This window comes from Pipistrellus hanaki (assembly GCF_964339955.1).
Source record: "Pipistrellus hanaki genome assembly, chromosome: 6".
Taxonomy (NCBI): Eukaryota; Metazoa; Chordata; class Mammalia; order Chiroptera; family Vespertilionidae; genus Pipistrellus; species Pipistrellus hanaki.
Genome location: NC_140508.1, coordinates 64,011,410 through 64,032,902, shown reverse-complemented (window position 1 = coordinate 64,032,902; position 21,493 = coordinate 64,011,410). Strand labels below are relative to the sequence as shown.

The 21,493-nt window shown below is 52.6% G+C and overlaps 1 protein-coding gene across 2 annotated transcripts in view; it reads left to right on the top strand.

Moving 5' to 3' along the window:
- MGLL (monoglyceride lipase) overlaps positions 1-21,493 on the top strand; it is a 96,275-nt gene that overhangs the window by 34,001 nt on the left and 40,781 nt on the right. For both annotated transcript variants that reach the window (XM_084887359.1, XM_084887358.1), the window contains exon 3: positions 7,493-7,599. In XM_084887359.1, coding sequence (XP_084743485.1) covers positions 7,493-7,599 — 107 coding nt within the window. The remainder of the gene's footprint in view (positions 1-7,492; positions 7,600-21,493) is intronic.

Here is a 21,493-nt window from a genome sequence, read left to right as displayed (position 1 = left end):
GTACCACATTTGCCTACTCTGCCATCTTGACTGGAAGCCCTGATGATTTTAAAGTCATAAAATCTGGCAGCAGGAGTTTAGCGGATATGGATAATGTGGTGGGCCCTGCACTGCCTGAGTGGAGTGCCTTGGAAATAACCAAGAGATACCAGCATATCCAGTCCCCAGAGGAGGCAGGCAGACTCCCTCCCCCCATCTTCATTTGAGGACATTATCAAAGTAAGGGGACTGGCTGGGTCAGACGCCCCCACTCTACCGCCTGAGCTACTGCCTAGGGGTAGGAACATCCACTGTGTCCCTCTGATCATTTGTTTCCCCCAAACAAACCCTGTTTTCCAAACTTTCCTGGTCAGATGAACAGAACATTTTTTTCAGTAGGGCATCCAGTTCTCCCTTTAATGAAGCCTGGCATCGCTCAGAAAAAGGCAGGCAGGAAGGAGGCTAACATTCTCTACTCAGTGCCTGGCCATACTAAGTGCTCATTTAATTCTCCTGATGGTCTGGTGAGGGAGGCATTGTGATCCCCACTCTACAGATGTGCAGATAGAGTGGGGAGTGGGTCCCAGCAAGTCCAAAGTCCTGTGGGAAACAGGTGGGGGCCCCTTTGATGGAGGTGAATTCTTTTTCTCCCAGCGCCGGTCTCCATCTTTCAAGGCACTGGTGGGCTGCTGGCTGGTTTCCTGCCCACCCTTCCAGGGGTCCTTGCACCCTGTGGGTCTATGAATGGGCCTCACCATTCGAGGGGTCAGCAAGGCAGAGCAGATGACTGGGAAGGCAGGGGCCTCAACCTTGACCTACAGAGCCCGTTAGCTGTATGTATTTTTACATTCCTTTCTTCATTTCATGCCAAAACTCCAGTGAAGTTGGTGCCAGGTACAGAAATCGAGGCCCATGGGAACCCAGGAACCAGATCATGGGAGGGCTGGAGCCTGAACACAGGCCCCCAGACTGCACGTGGGCCACCTGTGCCACCAGAGAAAAGTGGACAGTTACAGAGTGCTTTCTCTATGCCAGGCAAGGCCCCGAGCACACATCTTCTCGTTTTCTCCATATTGCCCTCCGCAGCAGGTGTTGTTCAGATTATCTCCATCTTGCAGGTGAGCAGACTGAGACCCAGAAAGGACTGTCACTTCAACAGTAAATCAGTAGTGTCATAAGAGGAGAATTGACTGTTTGGTTGAAGGGAAATTCCACTTTATCTCACTTGGGCATGAATAAGCAGGCCCCGGCGTATAGACTCTGAGGAATTCTGCAGCGTTTTCATTTAAACTTTAAAGGGTTGCATATGCTTAATGGGAGCTGCCCTGCCTCCCAGGGCTGGATGCCAGGCAGGCCATCTGCTCCCGGGGCCAGGCCTCCCCCTCTGATAGTCCCTGCCTTCTCCCAGAGCAACTGGCTCCTAATAGGCTGCAGCCATTAAACACGGCCCCGGAATAAGATCTTCACTAGCCTTTCCTGCAACCTAATTTCTGCCGCTGTGGGTACTGCCGCGTCTGCACAAATACTCTGTTCATTTTCTGCTACTGCTGTTGATCGAGGTTGCAGAATGCCAGGGGAGGAACAGTAGGATGCCCTGGCCGTGCAGGTTTCCCTCTCCTCTGTCCACAGCAGCCAGAGGGCCTCCAAAAATCAGACCAGGCCACTCCCCTGGTCCGCACCACCCTCTGTGCAGAGAGCACCTCCTCCCAGCTTCTTGCTGCCTCCAGGGCCCCGCAGGCTCTGGCGGCCTCGCCTCTCAGAGGTTGTCTAAGGCACCTCTGCCTCCCAGCAGCCTCCCGATATCACACCCTTGTTCTGTGCCTGGGATGGGTGCACCTGCATTGCCCTGGGCGGGACCCTAAACCCAGACTGCTCTCCTTCCCACCCACAGCTGTCTCCCTCAGCCTCCAGTTCTCAGCTGTAACACTCCAAGGTCTTCCCAGCCCCAGTAAAGCCCCCTGTGGTGTCCTCTCTTAGTCTTCACGGCAGTGCTCACAATACACACCCCGTCGTGTACTTTTTTCTGAGTACCTGTCTTTCCTAGGAGACTGTCAGCTGTGTGCAGGTGGGGACAATGCTGTTGACCCATCTCTGTGTCCCCTGAACTTGGCATGTGATAAGCTTTGAGCCGGTATTTCTGGACAGTCTCAACCCAAGGGCCTTTGTCACCGCCATGCTGTTACTGCAGGCTCAGAACTGTCAGGTGACTTGCTCAGGGCCACGTGTGGTGGCGCTGGGAATCGAACCATCCACCTGGCTTGTGCTCTCTGTTCACAGCCTCCCAGCATCTGTGCTTTTGTTATCATCTAAGTTCCTTTGTGCTGTCTGTTTTCAGAGCATAAATATCACCATGATGTCCCTGGAGCCCTAAGTGGGGGCCAGCATCCAGTGTGAATGTGGAAGTCCCACAGAAAGCTTTGATAGAGGCTTTCCCTTTCCCCAAAGACACAAGACATAGAGACACAGAGCTCAGGATGTGGCTGGCTGTGATGGCGACCAGGGGAGGAGCTGGAACATGCTGGGACTAGGGTGGGCCTGAGGGACTGCTGGTCATGTTTAGACACAAATGGGCTGAAGCAGATGGTGGCTCCACCTACAGCAGGTTTGTGGGGTGAGAGACAGGGAGGTCTGACAAGGGGAGGGCATGTCCAGGCCGGTAGGTGGCAAAGCGATGGAAAATCCTGGTGCCACCCTGCTTCCCAAGGCCCTTGCCCCAGGGCATGAGCGCCAACCTGGGAGACTACAGCGGGCAGAGGGGCCACACAGACACTCAACAAATCTTTACGAAGCTTCTACTCTGCGCCAGCATTTCCCCCAACTGAGAATACAGTTGTAAATGGGAGTGAAGAGATCTCTGCCCTCACAGAACACAATCTAGGAGGCAAATTAAAACAGCACTGGATACGTACCTTTAGACCAGCGGTCGCCAGCTGGTGTCTGTGGACCACTGGTGGTCTGTGAGGTCCAAAAGGTTGGCGACCGCTGCTTTAGACAGTGGCGTGTACTGAAAAGACTGCTTCAGCTGAAGTGGTCAGAAGAGGCCTGAGATTCAGTGATGGTCAAAGCCAGCAGACAAAAATGGGGTTGGGAGCGGAGATCCCCAGTAGAAGCCCCTACAGATGGGAAAGGGCTTGCCAACCTGGGCTGAAGCAGCTTGGACAGGCTTTAGGGAGCCGATGGCGCACACTTCTTCTCAAATCCAGATTCAGTGACAGCACAGCAATAGCTTGAAATCAGCCATCGTGAGAACATTTACACCGTGGAAATAGGCAAACACTACAAATGGGGATCATGTCCTTCCCACATCTTAAATACTTAGCACATCCCGATTGGCATATCTGAGCATCAGCAAGGAGCCCAAAACAGGGGGAGGAGGACATTGTCACAGAGCTTCAGGCTGTGCTTTGTGGCAGCAGACAAAATGTCTCTGAAGGGTTTCAAGCAGAGAGGTGACATGATTTGATTTTCACTTGGCCAAACAGATTCTACAAAACAAAGCCTCATGTAGATAGGAGGAAGGGAGATTAATTTATCAGAATTGGGAGCCAGGCAAAAGATGAATCCAGTAACTCAGGAGAACTGCCCCCCACCCCCACCCCCTAACAGCAGCAGCAGCATAAGACCAGAAAGAGGCCAGTGGTAAGGGTGTGTATCAGGAGATGCCTGACCTGGGTCTGGAGGGGAAGGGGTCTGAGCCTGCAGGTGCTGCCAGGCCTGTGCAGAGAAGGGAGCTGAAGCCTCTGCACCTGCAGTGGGATGGCCATGTCACTCTATTTCATTTCCCAAGGGATGGCAGCGGCAAGCTGCAGAGGCCTCTGCCTGTCTACAGGTAGAACCCCTGGTTTACCCAGCTTGTCCCTTAGGGAGATAAGTGGTTTCAAAGTGGCTTTAAAAGTCTCCATACCAACATGGCTTCATTCTCGCCACTGGCAAGTTCCATGTGACATCTGAGCAGTATTGTCACCCAAGTTGCATATGGCGACAAAAGCAGGTGCCTCTCGGCCTGGCCAGTTGGACTTAGTGGATAGAGCATCAGACTGAGGACTGAAGGGTCACAGGCTCCACTCCTGGCTCCAGTCAGGGTGCATGCAGGAGGCAACCAACGGATGTGTCTCTCTCACATCGATGTTTCTCTCTGTCTCCCTCCCTTCCACTTCTCTAAAAATCAATGGGAACATATCCTCAGGTGATGATTAACAGAAAACAAAACAAAACAAAAAAGAAAAGCAGGTGCTTCTCCACATCAACTGCACATGCTGGGGACCTGACCGGCATGGCTCAGTGGTTGAGCATCGACCTATGAACGGGGAGGTCCTGGCTTGATTCCCGGGTTGTGGGCTGGGGAACTTTCCCACCCCAGGCCCATTAAGCCCAGGGGCTCTTCTGATGGTAGGACTCAGCCCCAGCCTGTTACAAAGCTCTCTGGGTGATTTCAAGGTCTGGCCCACGTTGAGAACCACTGGATCAGAAGGATTTCTGTCGAGTAAGAGGCCAAGTGTTTTTCCACGTCTTGCCTAGGGGGTGGACTCTATTGGCACGCAATTTCTGGTACGATGTCAATCCCTGGTGCTATTCCATCGGACATTAAGTGAAACCCCGAAGTTCTCCTCCACGTTGGACCCTGATGGTATCGAGAGGCCAACTTTTGCATGACTGGCTTAATCACTTGTCTGTTTGCATTAACTGTGGGCTCCACTAATGCAGCAGCTATTGCAATTCCCAAAGGTTTTAACGTGCCGAGCCTCCCCAACCTTTTGCGGGTTGGCGACGATGACTAGGTTCCAGCCCACGCTCTCTGTGCTCTCAGTCGCTGAGAGGACTCCCATCGGCCCATCTCAGAAGTGTCAAGGGGTCAGATATAACCAGGCGTCTGGGCATCCCATGGAGCAATGAAGAGGGTGTGAAATGTTTCTCTTGCATCTTTGGGAAAAGAGCAGGGAGGACAGATGTCAAAGGAAAGTGAGGTTAACGAGGTACGTTGTGCTCTGCACAAAGAACAAAGCATGTAGCGTGGTAGAACAAAGCCATGCTGTCCTGCCCCTCACACCCTGGCAGCAAGAAACTCAGGCTGCCTGGCCGGCATGGCTCAGTGGTTGAATGTCGAGGTCACGGTTCGATTCCCAGTCAGGGCACATGCCTGGGTTGTAGACTCGATCCCCAGTGTGGGGCTGCAGGAGGCAGCCGATCAATGATTCTCACTCATCATTGATATTTCTATTTCTCTCTCCCTCTCCCTTCCTCTCTGAAGGGAATAAAAAATGTTTTTAAAGAAAGAACACAGGCTTTTTTGGGGGGTGGGGGTGGGGGAGAAAGGTGTTTATTCACTCAACACAGATTCTCTGGTCCCTGCTCAGTGCCATTCGACTGGAGAACTGTTCTGGGGTTTGCCACTCTGGCCTCTTGAGCTGACCGCAGTGTAGAGGACACAAGCCAGTAAGTGGCCAATGGTGCTGTGCAGTGAGGGTCCAGTGCAGGTCAGGACAGTCCAAGGGAGGGAGGCCCCCCCCCAGGGGGGATGGAGGAGAGGCCCTTCTGAGGTGACGCCTGTCTGAGACCTGAGCCTGAGAAGCAACCCTGGGAGAGCTGGCAGAGGGCACTCCGGGGAGAAGGGTTGGCAAAGCCACGCCCAAGCTGGAAAAGCCGGGTGCTGCTGAAGAAAGGCGGGGAGCCCCTCCTGAGGACAGGGAGGTGAGCCGGGAAGGTGGCCAGAGGAGGGCGGGGCAGGCAAAGGACAAGGTGACTTGTATTGAGCCCACTGGTGGCCTGAAAGCTGGTGCCGACATGCTTCGATCTACCGTCACCAACTTGCCACGTGACTTGGGCAATTACCCTCTCAGATTTCCACTCTCAACTGTGAAGAAGATAAAGCATGAGGTGATTTTAAGGATTAGAACTCTTGTATGTGGAGTTAACAGAGGAACGGACAAGTAGTAAATGCTCAATAACATGGCAGCTACTGTCCTCCTCCTCCTCCTCCTCCTCCTCCTCCTCCTCCTCCTCCTCCTCCTCCTCTTCTCCTCCTCCTCCTCCTCCTCCCTCCATCTTATGTGCACAAACTGGATGGGTGTGTATCACAGCAGCCACTCCTTGTTCGAGGGGACTCTAACCTGTCATGGGTTATATGTGAAGACTATGAGTGTTGACAGTTGTGTATTTAAGAATCTAAATCCCCTCTCAAACTCCACCACTGCTGGGCTGACGCCAGCCCATGTAAATGCTGGGGTGAGCCGTGTGCCGCGGGCGCTGTTGTTTGTGTCCCAGGGTGCCCATGCCTCTTTGAAGGCTTTCCTGGGTGATGGAAAGCCAAGCTCTGCTTCTAGCTCCAAAGGCTTCCACTGCACAGATCTTAGGTGCAAACTATAGCTGTTCATTTTAAAACCTCACAACCTTTGTCATTCATCCACCCATTCAGCATTTGCAGAGTGCCCACCATGAGCTCAAAACTAGGCTAGAAACGAAAGAAAAATAAGGGAAAATGTCCTCAAGAAGGTTGTAACTGGTGGTGGAGGTAGGTAGAAGGCAGCTGTCACCACTCCTGTGACAGAGGGATTCCAGAGGCCAGAGCGGAGACGTGAGACGGCCTTTCGGAGGCCGTAAAATAACTCTCAGAGGGGAACCTTAGGGCTCAGGCTAGAAGGAAGGGGAGGAGTTTGCCAGACGGAGAAAGAGGGAGGGGAGTAAAAGGTGCGCACATACTACAAATGCCAGCAGCCTGGGGAAGAATGAATGTGGAAGTACAATCATTCCACACAAAAATGGAAAAAGCTGGATGGATTCTTCTTGTTGCTAGTGACAGGCAATCCAGGGCCCTCAACAACAACAAAAGGCAGGACTGAGGAGAATGCTGGCTTCTCGTCCAGCTGGATTCAGGGCTCAAATACCACAGGACTTGGTGGCCCTCCTTTACATGGTTCTCTTCTGTTGGGTCAACTCATAGAATGACGGGGGCCATTCTAGCCCACAGGCCAAGGCTGCAGGCTGGTGGGAAAATACAAATGCTTCTCCCGACCATCTCAGTCAAAGCTCTGGGATCGGCTCTGATTGGACCCAGCCAGCTCGGCTTGAGCCACATGCCTGTGCCTGACCCAGTCACTGTGGCCTGATCACGGAGCGCCCTGATTGGCTTAGGGCTGGCCCACCTGGGCGGCGTGGCCAGGGAGGAATCCAGCACTGATGGAGGACCTGCCATGTGCCAGGCTCTGTCTGGCACGTTGACATCATTTAGCAGCTGCAGCCCTCACCACCCCTCTCCAGAGGAGGAGACTGTTATTACTCGTTTGTGGTGAAGAAATGAAGCTTTAAGAATGGGTACTTCGCCTGAGAGCTCACGGGATCTGGACTCCATTCCGTGGGACCCCTGATCAGCGTTCTAAGAGCAATCCCCTCTCACTCACTGATGCATGTAGTCTGCCGTCTGGTCTGTGACTTGTGATGTCATGAACACTCTGGACTGCTTGGCTGCAGCCTCACAACCTACCGCCTTCCTGACCCAGCTCCCCTCTCTTCCCTGCAGGGGCCTCGTCTTTGTGTCCCATGGAGCCGGGGAGCACTGTGGCCGCTACGATGAGCTGGCTCAGATGCTGGTGGGACTGCAACTGCTGGTGTTCGCCCATGACCACGGTGAGTACCCCCAGGGCCACAGGGCACAGGGCCCACGGTTCTGGCCAGTGCCTGACAGTTTTGGGGTGTAGGAAGGCCTAGTTTACCTTATCTCTGTCCTTCTTCCTCCTCAACTATTCTCTTCTGGTTCCTACAGTGAAACGTGGAAAGTACATCCTCCATGAGATGTTTCTAAGTTAAAAAGAAGAAAAAAAATGCATAGTATCTAAACAAAAAGCATGTCTGACCAGCGGTTTCTGTTGAGTTTGGAATTGAATGTAGGCTACTTAGGAAACTCCACTGAAAAACCAAAGTGGAAATATGTTTATATAAGAACTAGCCCCAGGCCAAGTAATCCTCTTACATTTATAGAGCGCTTTCCGTACGAAATGAGCCCTGGTTGTCTCCCCGGGGACTTCAAATGGATGTGATGCGTCAGTGCCAGTGCCGTTTAAACTCTGTTTTAACCACAAGAGCTTTAGAAAGCATTTCAAACCAGGAGAACAGTAAGTCTCGAAAGACCATATTGGTCACAAGAAAACCCCAAACACACACACACACACACACACACACACACACACACACGCACACACACGCACACACACACACGTCTCCAGGCTGAGTCTTTGCTTCTTTGTCCTATAACAGAACCCACAATAACCATTAACATGTATTGTTCATTGACTAAGGCAGTATGTAGTCCCTTAATTATCTCTGTGACATTCTCCATGGCTGGGAAGGCTCCCAATAGAGATCTTCCTTTGCCCAGCAGCCCTTAAAAAGGAGCATTGTCATCCCGCCCTCCTGTGCCTTGTCAGCAGCATGCTGCTGGACCCTTCACCCCAGACGGCACAAGGGCTCAGACGCAAGCATACCTGGGTCCAAGTCCCCACTGAACTGTGATTCCAAGCCTTGCTATCTTAGAGACCTTTGTTAGCCATTGCAAGCCTTCAGTTTCTCATCCACCAAATGGGCAAGATAGGCCTGTCACACAGAAAGGGCTGTGGTGAGATAATGCATGGAGAGGGCTCAGCCTAATTGGGTGCCTTCTTCCCCTTTACTCTGTTCTCTCTGAGACCCCCTCTAGCCACAATGCAGACCAGCTGATGTTCTGTGTATCCAAATGGGGTACTCCAAGGCGCTTAGCAGGCCCAGCTAAGCTGAGGCTGGGAGTCAGGGGTGCTGCCCAGAGCTGGGTCATCTATCAGGCCTGCAGAGGCTGCTGTGAAACTAGAATGAAACGATAGATATGGCTGCTAACAAGGGTTGTGTTGCTGGTTTCTCTAACACAATTTGTAGAAAAACAGGTTTCTATAAATCTGGTGCTAACTGGATTTTAAGTTAAATCTTGTTTAATTAATTTACAATCTAATTTTATTGTTTAGACAGGGATCTCGAGACGCTCCCATTATGTCAGTCTGGCTGTGTCTCTCAGTGTGCCTGAGAGATTGACACAGATTGCCCCTCAGTATCTCATGTAACTGTGCTTTCCATTCTCACCTTAGAATTTTACAGGTTGACCTCATGGGCAGGAACAGCTTGCCAGAAATGAGAATGACGATTCCTGACATTTATTGAGTGCCAACTGCACACCAGGCTGTGTTCTAAGCATTTTCGTACATTATTTCTGATCTCTCATAACCATGAATATTACAGCCTCCTTTTAGAGGGGAGGATTCTGAGGCTGTGTAGCCCGGGGCCCATTGTCATTGCACCGAAGCACACACACCAGTCCTGGCAGTTGGACTGTATGCAACAGAAACCTGCTGGCAGTAACTTAACAAATACATTTCATGCTTCTCGAAGTCTGCGGGAGACGCTGAGACCGCCAGTATGCCATCAGCGCCCAGGGTTCCATCTGCAGTTCTGCTCGGCTGTTCTCAGCTTGTGGCCTTCATGCCTAGGGATGCCATCTCCTCCTCCTGTTCTAAGCAGGAAGGAGACGCAGAAGCAGCACAGCGGAAAGGGCTGGGCTCATACGAGGAAAGCACATATTTCTTGCAGCTCCCAGGCATATTCCAGCTGCATTTCATTTGTCAGCACCGCACAGCATGGCTACCCCCATGCTGTAAGGGAGGCAGAGAAATCTAATTTGTTAAACGTGTATTTGCAGATGCAAACGAAACAAAAAGATTCTGTACGAAAGAAGTAGAAAATGCACATTGCTAGTAGCCATCTTGTCCTCTGCCACACCACACTCCAAGTTTATCATTTAAGAGGGCATTTCTCAACATTTCTACTTTATATGCTTTCTAGGTATAACAGCTAACTCACAGAATCATGCTTCTAGCTTATCCATCCCCGTGTTCTTTCGCAGTGTTTTGATGTGAAGGTTATTATTAGCATCCTCAGCAAGGAGTGGTTCAAGTTCCTAATTAGCCCTGGGTTAGGCGTAATGCAGGGGGAAATGCAAGGACTTAGTAACTGCTGTCCTCATGCTCCAGTGACCTGTCTTCACCAGAAAAATCAAGCAGCCTCTATTAAGTGCTGAGCTTTGTTAGAGCATTTGTCACCCTGAGTGGTAACTTATTCCTTTATGGTGGAAGCAGCAAGCTCCTGGCAGACAAAGACTGTCTTACTGTGTCAGTGATAGCCTCTCTCTCTACCCCCACCATCTTCTCATCTGCCGTGTGGGGCCCAGGACTGAGCAGAGAGTCGAGGCATCTCCATTGGTTGTTGAATGAATGAAGGAGTTCGTGATCCATCATAGATCAGCCCAGAAATGTCTCAAATATCAGCAGTAAAGTAAGTGCCCACATTCACAGGGCATGATCAGGTCTCATCTTATGGAGAGGATCCCGCACAGTGGCCACCGGAACTTCGAGTCTGGTGGCCAAGGCTGGGGCAGGGGTAGCAGTCAGGTGGAGCTAGACAGTGATGTGGAGAGAGGCTGGAGCAGAGGTGGGGTACAGCACCTCAGAGATACGGGGCTTTCCCAATGCCAAGAGGGACTTGTTGGGTGAGTAGGAGCTTGCTAGAAGAAGAAAGGGTGTGTGTGGAGAAGAGGCAGTGATCCCTGAGAACTCTGGTTCTCACACTGGCCGCCCATTGAAAGTACAGAGGATTCCTGAAGAACACTGGTGCCTGGGGGCCCTCTCTCCTCAGCGATGGATGTCTTGGGTTTTTGGTGTGGCCGGAACATCGAGGCTTTGGAAATTACCCGAGGCTGAGAACCACGATTCTAGGCAGAAGAGGCCAGAGATTGAAAAGCTGGATATACCAGGTCACATGCTTATGCCCTATTCAGGTAGAAATCCCCACATGAGGGTTAGGCAGACCCTGAGGTTTAGGAACAGAAACCGAGGACAGCCCCTGCTGGCGAAGCTCGGGGCCCCGTGGTAAGTCCCTTGGGACACGTGGAGCTTGTGGAGGAGTTTATGCCGGGAGAGAGGGTGGCTGCTGGCAGCAGCGAGGGCCACCAGGGGTCTTTTGGAACCATCAGGAGCCGGGATCCAGGGCAGGGCCCAGCGAGGAAGAGGCACGAAGCAGAAGTGGGGCTGCTGTGGCGACATCTGAACAGGTGAAAACCACAGAGGCTGGGATTTTCTGTGCCGTTCTAAATATAACCCTGGGGGGTGGCTCTCGCAGCACCCAGCCCCTCAGTCACCGCCTGCTCATGGTGACTCACTGGAAACCCCTCGGCCTTCCTGGCAAGCAGATTCGGCAGAGTGACCCCGATAGAGGGGCGAAGGAGGCCATGTGGGTGGAGGGGCGGTGGGCGGCAGGCCCCGGGTGACAAGGCTGCTGGCCAGATCGCCCCTCCCGGTGAGCAGCCTCCTAGCTGAGCAGTGGCCCACTTAAAACGACTGAACTTGGTCTGTCTATATTTACAAAGTATAAAAGAGTAACTGTCAACTGATTAACAGTGAATTAATTATTTGCAAATATTTGAGGGAAAGTGTTAAAGGAAGTTTATTTTGGGTTTTGTTGTTTTTTTTTTATGGCTTAGGTGCATTTCATTGGTTTTCTTTCAGAGATCTTTTAAAACTATGCCGGGGTGTGTGAGAAGAGGGGTTTCTGAGGGAATGTTTGTGGGTGGCAGGCATGCCTGAGTAACCTGGGAGGGGGCCTTCCCTGGCCAAAAAAGGGTATTCAGGGCATTCTGGGGAGAAACACATACACCAGGTGTTTCCCATTCAGGGAGACAGGTTTGAGTCAAGGTACTTGCTGGGTCTGTTCTGAAGTAGACTGCCACTAATTCCAGTAATATATTCTTTCGCTTGAAATGGTTGAAAATTATGTTAACAATTTTTCTTGTCTTAGTAAATATGAGGATGAAAATCTTAGAGTGAGTAGTCCTTTTGATGCTTCAGAAGGCCTAAGTCCAGGACGGGGCAGGGGAGGGGGCGGGTGGTGAGGGGGTGAGCTCTCTGCAGGCGCCTCAGGCGTCAGGCCTGGGGTGTGCCTGGATCCATTTGGGTCTCTGTGGTTCCCTCCCTCACCTCCCCATTCCTGCTTGATTCATAGTTAGGCAGACCTTCCCTCTTGGACATGACCCTCTAACATGAGGTTATTTGGTCACTTGCTTCTTTTTTTTAATAAAGCAGATACTTCCCCGAGCCTTAGTTTGATCATCTGTAAAATAAGGGTTAAAAAATATAACAACAAACTTCAATGATAAGATTCCCTTGTGGTTGTGGACGGAGTGGGAGGAAGAAGGGTTCTCCTTGCTCCTGGAAGGCGTGTGGAAACCCACATGGCTGGGCGTCACCCCGGCCTGTCCGGTACTCTTGGGCAAATTCGAAGGAGGCCGGGGTCACCACCGGCGTTTCTTGTGAAGAATCTGCATCAGGTGTAGTGTAGATGTAGTCCACACTGGAAATGTACGGTTTGCCATCAGCAGATTCAGCATGTCGTATAGCAGATGCTACAGGAGAGCCTACTCTGTGTAGCGTTTGTACTGGGTGTGGAAATATGGAAATGATGCAGATGCAGGCGCTGCCTCCAAAAACCCAATACCACAAAGGGGACAGACATGCTTTAAAAGCACAGAGAACAGAGGAGCTCATTCCAGGGCCCTGGCGGGCGTGTGCAGCGGTGAGAGTCTCCCTTGGGGAGTGAGCATCCAGAAAAATCTTTGGAGGACATGATACTTGTGACCTTGGACAAATCACCGCTCCACACTGAGCCTCAGTTTCCCTACCAGAGTCATAGTATCTACTTGCTGAGGATTATGTGAATGTGGCACCTGCTGGGCACATAGTAGGTGTTCAGTAAATACCTGTGCTGTCCTCGTTTTTCCTTCGTTTCCATCTTTTCTGCAGCAGGTTGCTCACACTTCCCATTTTATTTAGCCCGATAGCGCTTCAGCCCGTAGTGGGACCCCTCCTGCCCATGTCACTGTCCCAGAAGCCGCCTCTCTGCCAGCATCTTGGGGCTTCCCTCTGTTGACGTCTGGAGCAGCCACCCCTGGCTTCCTACCCACTGTTGATTTCATTTTTGCAAATATTTAGAAAATGACTGCTGTGAAGATACACTGAACGTGCCGAGTGATTCACGTGTGACTCAGGCGCGTTTGTCGTCCGAGTCCTGTCTCGTGCGTTCGTGTTGGGGGCTTTGGAAGCCAAGCGGAGGCTCCTGGAATCCCAGAGCCGTCTTTTCTCTGGTCCAGACGTTTGCATACCAGTTCTCCAGCCTGGGAGGCAGAGGAAAGGCACGCGGATGAGGTGGGCCATCTTGGGTTCTTCCCGACCCAGCTCTGCAGCCGGGAGGACCGTGCTCTGCCTCTCTGTGAGGCCAACAGAGCTGCTCTTCCTCCCGGTGCGTCCTGAAACCCGGGGAGTCTGCTGCATGGCCAACGGTTCTTTTTTTAATATATATATATTTTATTGATTTTTTACAGAGAGGAAGAGAGAGGGATAGAGAGTTAGAAACATTGATGAGAGAGAAACATCGATCAGCTGCCTCCTGCACACACACACACACACCCGCCAACCGGGGATGTACCCGCAACCAATGTACATGCCTTTGACTGGAATCAAACCCGGGACCCTTGAGTCCTCAGGCTGACGCTCTATCTACTGAGCCAAACCAGTTAGGGCAGGCCAGAGGTTCTTAAAGGGAGTGTGCTCTCCCTAGTCCCTCCTCTATCCTGACCCTCTCTCCCTCTCCTTTCCTCTCTCTAAAAATTTTAAACATATTTAAAAAATAAACAGTATGCACCTGGCTTAGGTAACAATTACCTTGGATTATTATCCATCTGCAAAGATTGAATATTTTCCTGAAGACATTCAAGTCGGGTGGGTCGGTCACTCTCAGAGACACACAGGGTTTCCCAGCACACTCGGAGGCCAAGAGGAGGAGAATGACCTGGCACAGCTGCCCAGGTGAGAGGCAGGATCAGGAGCAACCGCCTGGGTGTGAGCCCCAGCTGCCCCACTCACCACTGCAGAGGCAGGGCGAGGGCCTGACCCCAGGACTTCTGTTTCCTCCCCTGAAGTGGGGATGGGGTCAGGTACCTGGATGTGGGGCGCCTGTGGTCACCATCCGTAAAGCCCTTCGGACAAGACCTGGTCCAAGGGAGCATTTCAGCACATGGTGCCTCTTCCAATACGCACACTCCTAACCGAAGCTAAGGCCTGAGCATAATTATGGTCTCTGTTAGTCTCCAGCGAGCAGGAAGCCGCCATCAGCCTTCCAGGAAGGCCTGTCTTCGCACATTAAAGTCTGGGGGCAGGTGCTGGGTACGAGGTCCTGCCCACCATGGCAGGTTTGGGCCGGGACTACAGGTTCCCCGGGGGCTGCCTACATGTGGGGCTCCCAGGCTTGGAAATGGCTGCTGCTCTTGGTAAATGAGCATTTGAAATAACTCTGGCTGCAGATGGACCATGGACGGAGCTGCTCACAGTTTTAAACAGGTAGAGCCGAGGCTGGCTGCGCTTCAGCATGTCCCCCAGAGAGTCTGCGTGGCTGTGGGGCCCACAGGGAACGCTCAGGCCTGGAATGGGGGTGGGAGGGAGAGGGAGAGTGCTGGGGGAGGAGCACCCTCTGTGTGTGAACTGGAGCCGTTTGGAAGTCCGAGCTGAAATAGCATGTGACCAGGGAATGTCTGCCCCACAGAGAACTAAAAATAAGTGACTGCGATGCTGCAGGCCGCCAGGGCCGCAGGAGAGCGCGGGCGGGGGAGTGGGGCCTCCTCTCGCCGGAGAAAGGAACCGCATTACAGCGGACAAGCTGCTTACAAGCCTCGGGTGGCAATTTTGTTTTATCTTTTTTATTGAGTTTATTGGGGTGACACACGTTAACAAAATTACACAGGTTCCAGGTGCACAATTCTACACACATCATCTGTACACTGTCCTTCCATCACCATGTGTCCCCCCCTTACCCTCCTCCACCTCCCCCGCAGCACCCCCGGCAATCTCCACACTGCTGTGTCTGTGAGGTTTTCTCTCTCTCTGGTGTGTCATATTTGCTCAACCCCTCCACCCCCACCCCACCCCCACCCAGCTCCCCAGCACCTCCCCGCAGCTGTCAGCCTGCTCTCTGAGTCTGCCACTGTTTTGCTTGTCAGTGTATTTTGTTCGTTAGACTCCACATATGAGTGAGATCACGTGGTACTTGTCTTTCTCTGACTTGACTGGCTTATTTCACTGAGCATAATGCTCTCCTGGCCCCTCCATGCTGTCCAAAGGGTAAGATTTCCTTTTTTTTTTTTTTTTTTTTTTTTTACAGCTTAGTAGTGTTCCATTGTGTAAATGTACCACAGCTTTTTTATCCCCTCGTCTGCTGATGGGCACTTGGGCTGCTTCCAAATATTGGCTGTTGTAAATAATGCTGGAGTGAACACAGGGGTGCATATAGTCTTTCAGATAAGTGTTCGGATAAATTCCTGGGTCATTATGCAGCTCCATTTATAATTTCTTGGGGAAACTCCATACTGTTCTCCACAGTGGCTGCACCAGTGCACGAGGGTTCCCTGTTCTCCACGTCCTCACCAGCACTTGTTGTTTGTTGGTTTCTTGATGACAGCCATTCTGGCGGGTGTGAGGTGATATCTCATGGTTTTAATTTGCATCTCTCTGATGATGAGTGACAGTGAGTATCTTTTCATGTCTGTTGGCTCAACTGGCTATTTTAACATGTATTGAATACATGATACCAGCTTGGAAATCATAAGTCACGGCTATCCATGCGTGATACACCCTTCCCGAGTGTTTCCACAGCCTTCGTTAACTTCTTTTCCGAAAGTCGCTGCCAAGGCAGACCGCATGACGGTCGCCTTCATTCCAGAGGAGAGGGCGCAGGCCAGGAGTGCAGGGCCGGCGTCAGAATCCCAGCTCACCGCCCTGCGAGCCACTTTCCCAGAGCCTTGGTTTCTCTTCTGTTGGTGGTAAAAGGAAAAACTGAAAGGCCACCGCGGTACGGGTTCCCAGCACAGTGAGAACTCTGTGAGGCCGTGCATGCTTAGTGCTTCCCTGGACATTCAGGAATGAAGAAGCTGTGTTCGAAGGCCAGGCAAGTCTGAGCTGGGCCGGGCCGGACATGCAGGGACCAAGGCAGCCTGAGGTCTGTGTGCTGGACCCCTTGGGCCTGTCCCTCATCTGCAAATGATGAGACCGATTCCTCCATCGTCAGCTATTAGAGTGAGCAGCTTATTGCAGACAGCACTTGGCACGGGGCATGAAGGCCGTGTGCAGTCTGCTTCAGTCCCTTCCACATGGTGTGGCTGCAGAAGCAGCCCCCGGGGGGCACCGTGAGGTCCTGCCTCTATAAGCAGAGGCTGGGTAGCGGGTGGCACTGCCTGCTGGAGTCGGAGGAGCCCTGGAAAGGCACCCACTCCCTCGCAGCCTCTCACCCCTGTCCTGAGCCGAGCCCAGCACCCAGCGCTGTGGCTCTAACAGGACAGCCCGTGGGAGAAGCGGTATGCCTCCAGAGAGCAGGAGCTCCCCAGGAACTGCCTCCCACACCCAGGGCTCTCACAGCACAGTCGGCCACAAGACACCCCCTGACGGGAAGCACCCTCAGAGCAGTGCCCGAGGCTGGCTGATCTCTGCATCCAGCCAGGACCTAGACAGTGCAGCTGCTCAGTGGATGTCTGGTGAATGATGAGGCACTTGACAAAGAATGGTGGTTTCTCTGGGTTTTCTCCAGTTCAGACTATGAATCATGTCTGTGTGTGTATGAATTTGGCCTGGAGGACGGACCCTGTTAAAGAAAATAAAATAATGTTTTTCCGCCTAGGGAAAATCCATCATTTCTGTGCTAGGAATTATTTCCGATGATCGCCTCCATTTAATCCTTTCAGCAATGTAACAAGGAGGGGTGGGGAGAGGGAGGGGGCGCAAGCTCAGGGATGCAGAGTGACTTCCCCGAAGCTGCACAGCCGTCAGGATGGCAAGGCTCTGGTCAAATCCCCACACTCTTCCAACTCGGGAGCATCTCCATTTCTGGAAAACTGCTTCGGGCTGGGGTGCAGCAGGCCGAGTCTGACCAGCAATGCCCCTTGCTGTGTGCCTCCCAACAGCTGGCTGGGAGCGCAGTCCCCAGGCAAATGGCCCTGGGGTTTCTGCATCATAGAATCGACAGGCGTGCCAGAGCAGCTCCAGGATTTGCTGGGGAACTAGAGTCTGTTGGGGGTGCCAGCTGTATCGAGATGCTTGTAGCCCAGATATTAGGTGCCAGCTCCCCACACACCTAATGCCAAGCCTCTACTCAGAGGTGCTCGGACTCCCAGAGGTGGCACCCAAGCCCAGCCAAGGGACAGGCACAGCGCCAGGGCCGATTCCAGGGGTGGAACCCCGTCCTTTACCCAATTCCTCGGCTTCCCCACCGGCAGAGACAGTGCCGTGTGCCCCGTGCTAACCGCGCCCGGGAGCCTCACGGGGATCGGAGCCTGTTGTCAGGTCACGCCCAGCCCGAGGCAGAGGGGCTCGGGCTCCTGGCCTGGTCCGCTTTTCCTGGCTGCGTGGCCAGGACTAGTCCGTGTACTCTGGTTAGCCTCAGTTTGCCCATCTGTCTGCTGGGCCCGAGGCTTCCCCTAGACACCTTATGTCAAAGAAAACCCAGTAAACTCTGTGCAAGAAACTTGGGCTCCCTCTGCTCTGCCTTTGTTTGAAAGGCTGTGCTCACTTCAAAGAGCCCTCTCTCTGTACCACTGGCTTCCTTTCTTCCACGCAGAAAACCAAGTCTGCTAGGCAGGGCCTGCCGGCAAAGACTGTGAGGCAGGGGCCAGCTGCTTTCCCCCAGAGTGGAGGAGAGTGCTGGATCATTTAGCACCACAATAGCCGTCATTTCTTTCACGGCTTATTGTGCACATGTCACCCGATTGTAAAATCTCTGAGGGCTTATTCAGTGGGAACTTCTTTTACCGAAAAAGCAGAGGAATCATGCTTCGTAAGTACTTCATCGGAAGGCCAGGGGACAGATTCCAAGGCTGCTGGGGGGAATGAGGGAGGAGGTGCTGGGCTGATCGGAGGCAGGTCAGTGCCCACCCCCCCAACTCCCCTCCCCCTCTGCTTCTTCCCAGCTGACCCACAGACCAGAAGCTCCTGAGGTCCGCAGGCTCTCTGGGCTACAAGCATCTTCTACACAGTGGCACCATTTCTGTAAACAAGAACCTCTCCGAGCAGGAAAGTGCCAGGATATGTGAGAACACGCCCGTGGCTAAGATTTCTAAATGACCACAGGTAGACACAGCCGACACTCGATACAGAAAGGTGAACCTGACCTTCATGGGACACCTGCTGTGCACTGGTCAGAGTGTAGAAGTTTAGTCACACGTCCATGTGTGTGACCGGGGCCAGGAAACGGGTGACGAAGGTCCGGAGAGGCGGGGACGCCGGCCAATCACCCAGCGGCAGAGCGACAGGTGTGAGAGCCGCCTGACCCGCGTGTTCCAGCCGCTGCGGGCGCAAACAGGGACCTGTGGGAAAGAGCCGTCAGAGCCCCCTCCACTCGCCCTCACCTGCAGTGATAACATTCACAACTTACAGCAGGCACAATCCGCACATTTTCAAGAGTGAGATTTCCACTTTAGCAAGAGCTTTTTCCTTGGCAGCATACGTGTTCTGCTCTGTTCTGTGTTTTTTTTGTTGTTGTTTTTGTCCCCACAAAATATATCTGATTTTTAAAGGCTTTCTTAGCAAGAAAGAAAAGAAAATTGTAAGGGACTTCCCCTGTTCTCCTGGCTACACCCAGCAGAATCCTCAAGAAAAGAGACTGACACTTTGACACGAGTCACAGGGCACCACCTTCACAGCTTGGTCCTGGCACAGACCACCTGCGCCGAATATGTGTTCTTAGCACCTGGACTCACTTTCGTATGTTGGTGTAATTATTAAAGACGCTTTCTGGCACTCCTGTTAATGGAAAACCAGAGTCACTTCCCATAAACAGAGAGCAGCTGGCAGAGACTGCTGTTTGCCTACCCATCGTCCGACCTTTCCCTTCTTTTTAGGAACTGAGGCCTGGTTTTATTCAGATCGGCAATGTACACCACCTCCCACCTTCCCGAATGACTAGGTGTGGCCCTGTGACTAAGTTAAAATAGAAGTTGATGGAAGGAACTTCCAGGAAGTCCTCCTCAGAAGGCAGGCACCACGTCTGGTGTCTAGAATGTAAGTGGGATGTTGTGACTGAGGCCAGCAGCCCTCTTGGACCAAGGGGCGCACCTGAGGCTGGGTGCTCTGAGGGAGGCAGAGCGCTCCTCCCTCCTCCCACACACAGCAGAGCTTTAGCTTCGGCCGTTTCTTGTTCCGGGTCGTAGCGACTCATGAGAAGTGGAATTATTTGCGTTAAGGTTTGCCTTTGGCTTCTCTGCCTGAGGCTGGGCAGCATGTAAGGGGCCTCCCCGGGCAGATGCGCTGTGCAGGCTCAGAGAGCGGCAGAGCGGCCGACAGCCCTGCCTTTAGCATCGTCCCTCCCAGACGGCATAGATGGGTGACAACTCAAACTGGGAGCCACCGCCCAAAGGTCTGAGGAGGCCAAAAAACATAAAAACAAACAAAAATGTTGCATTTTTCCCTACACCATCCCCTCGCTGGGGCTCAGGGTGAAGTTTTAAAAACAGAATGCACAAACATTTGAGGAAGTGTTTCCATCCAAAGAGTGTGGGATGTGTGAACATGAATGCCCACATTTCAAAAGGCATCTTACAAGATGCCCGCCCTCCCCCCCCCCAAACCCTCTCATTGTGGCATTTCCCCTTTTCCTCCCCAGCCTTGGTTTCCTCAGCTGCTGCGTGGGAGGGAGTGTGGGGAGGCCGGCTGGGAGCCTTGGGGGCAGGCTGGGGACGAATCATGTGCCTTCCCTGCATCCTAGGCCAAGGCCGGCCCCACTCCAGCCTTCGCAGGACACCGGCCAGCCGCCCCCTCCCAGCCAGCGCTCCAGGACGCTGGCTCCCCTGGCCTGTAGGGGAACCTGCTGAGCTCCTGCAGGGATTAATGGCCTAGGGTGGATCCCAGCGCTGCTGGTTAGTTACCCCTCCGTGCCTCAGTTGCCACCCCGGGAAAATGGAGATCAGGAATGTTGTCTTACCAGCAGGGCTGTTGTGAGGATTAATCCAGTTAGTCATGTAAAGAATTTGAGACACTGGATGGTTATACAACATTTCTAAGTCTCCCACTACCATTAGCAGGAGGTTCTGAAATTCTCATCTTATGGTTGAGGAGACGGGAGCAGAAGTGAAGTATTTCTTGCGATCTTGGAACATATTGGTAGGGATCTATATATACATAATTTTCTTTCTCGTTTTGCCTTTTATGGTGGTGCGGATGACAGCAGGACTGCTTCCCTGAAAGAGGGAGAGATTCTCTCTGAGTCCAAGGGGATAGAAGGAGCTCAGAGTGGACTGGGTAGGAGTGTGGGCGGCCTAGCCTGGCAGGTCACGGGGATTAGAGGTCGTGGGCTGAGCTCACAGAAGGAAGTACCAGCAGGAGGAGGAAGCTCAGAGAAGCAGTGTGAAACCAAGGCCTGGGGGGCAGGGTGCGCCACAGAAACCAGGAAAACAGCTGAGATGCACCGAGGCCCACGTGCCCAGAGGCTGTGATGTGGCCTGTGGCAGGAAGTGCCGTCCAAGGGAAGACAAGGTTCATGCAGTACCGGCCGGTCTAGGCTGGTCCACTCCATGTGCCAAGTCAGAGGTGGAGATGCAGCAGGGGTGGAATTTGGAGATTGTCACCAAGGAAAGAGTGTCAGGGGGCCCTGCTGGGGGCGGTGAAACCCGCACGTCCCCATGGGCCAGGAGCCTTTGCCATCTTGTAGCCATGCGACCTTGATAAGGCCATCGGAGGGTTCCTGAGCCTCATCTTAGTTGCAGGAGGGGCTTCCTCCCCTTGGGCCCCATGCTGCCCTTGTTATTGCCGCCACTTCCAACAAGGAAAGTGAAGGTCAGAGAGGGGCCGGCTTCTGAGCACACAGGCCAGATTGCCCCAGGCTTCTTTGCGGTTCTCTTCTTTTTTCCTGCTTGGGTTTCTGTTCTTACTCCTGTGAACATTGCATCTCCCACATTCCTTGTATTGTCTTCTTCCCATAAGAATCTGGTGTTTATTTTATAATGCAAGAGTAGAAAAATCTTCCTTTTATTTTGTTCCAATGAAAGACCATTAACTAAAATAAAAAAAATAAAATAAAAAGAGAAAAGAAAATCAACCAATGGAACAACAGCAGGTAGAGGGCAGTTTCTCTCTCTTAGAAAATATAGCGACTTTAATGCACATGCGTTTTAGATTAGGGCAGGAAAGAGAAGCTCTACCTGCAGAGCCCTGTGCTTGCACACCGAAGGCTCTGGGGCCCAGAGCGGAGGGAGGTGACAGGGTTCGGCCGGTTTTGCAGGACGGGTCAGTTCGCTGGCCTGTGGGCTTTGGAAAGTCTCCCTGTGTCCTGGCCTTCCCTGTAAAATGCTCACTTGACCGGTGATGCCTGCGGTTCCCACCCCAGAAGGACCTGGCCTGGGTGCACCTTGTTCTCGTGACAC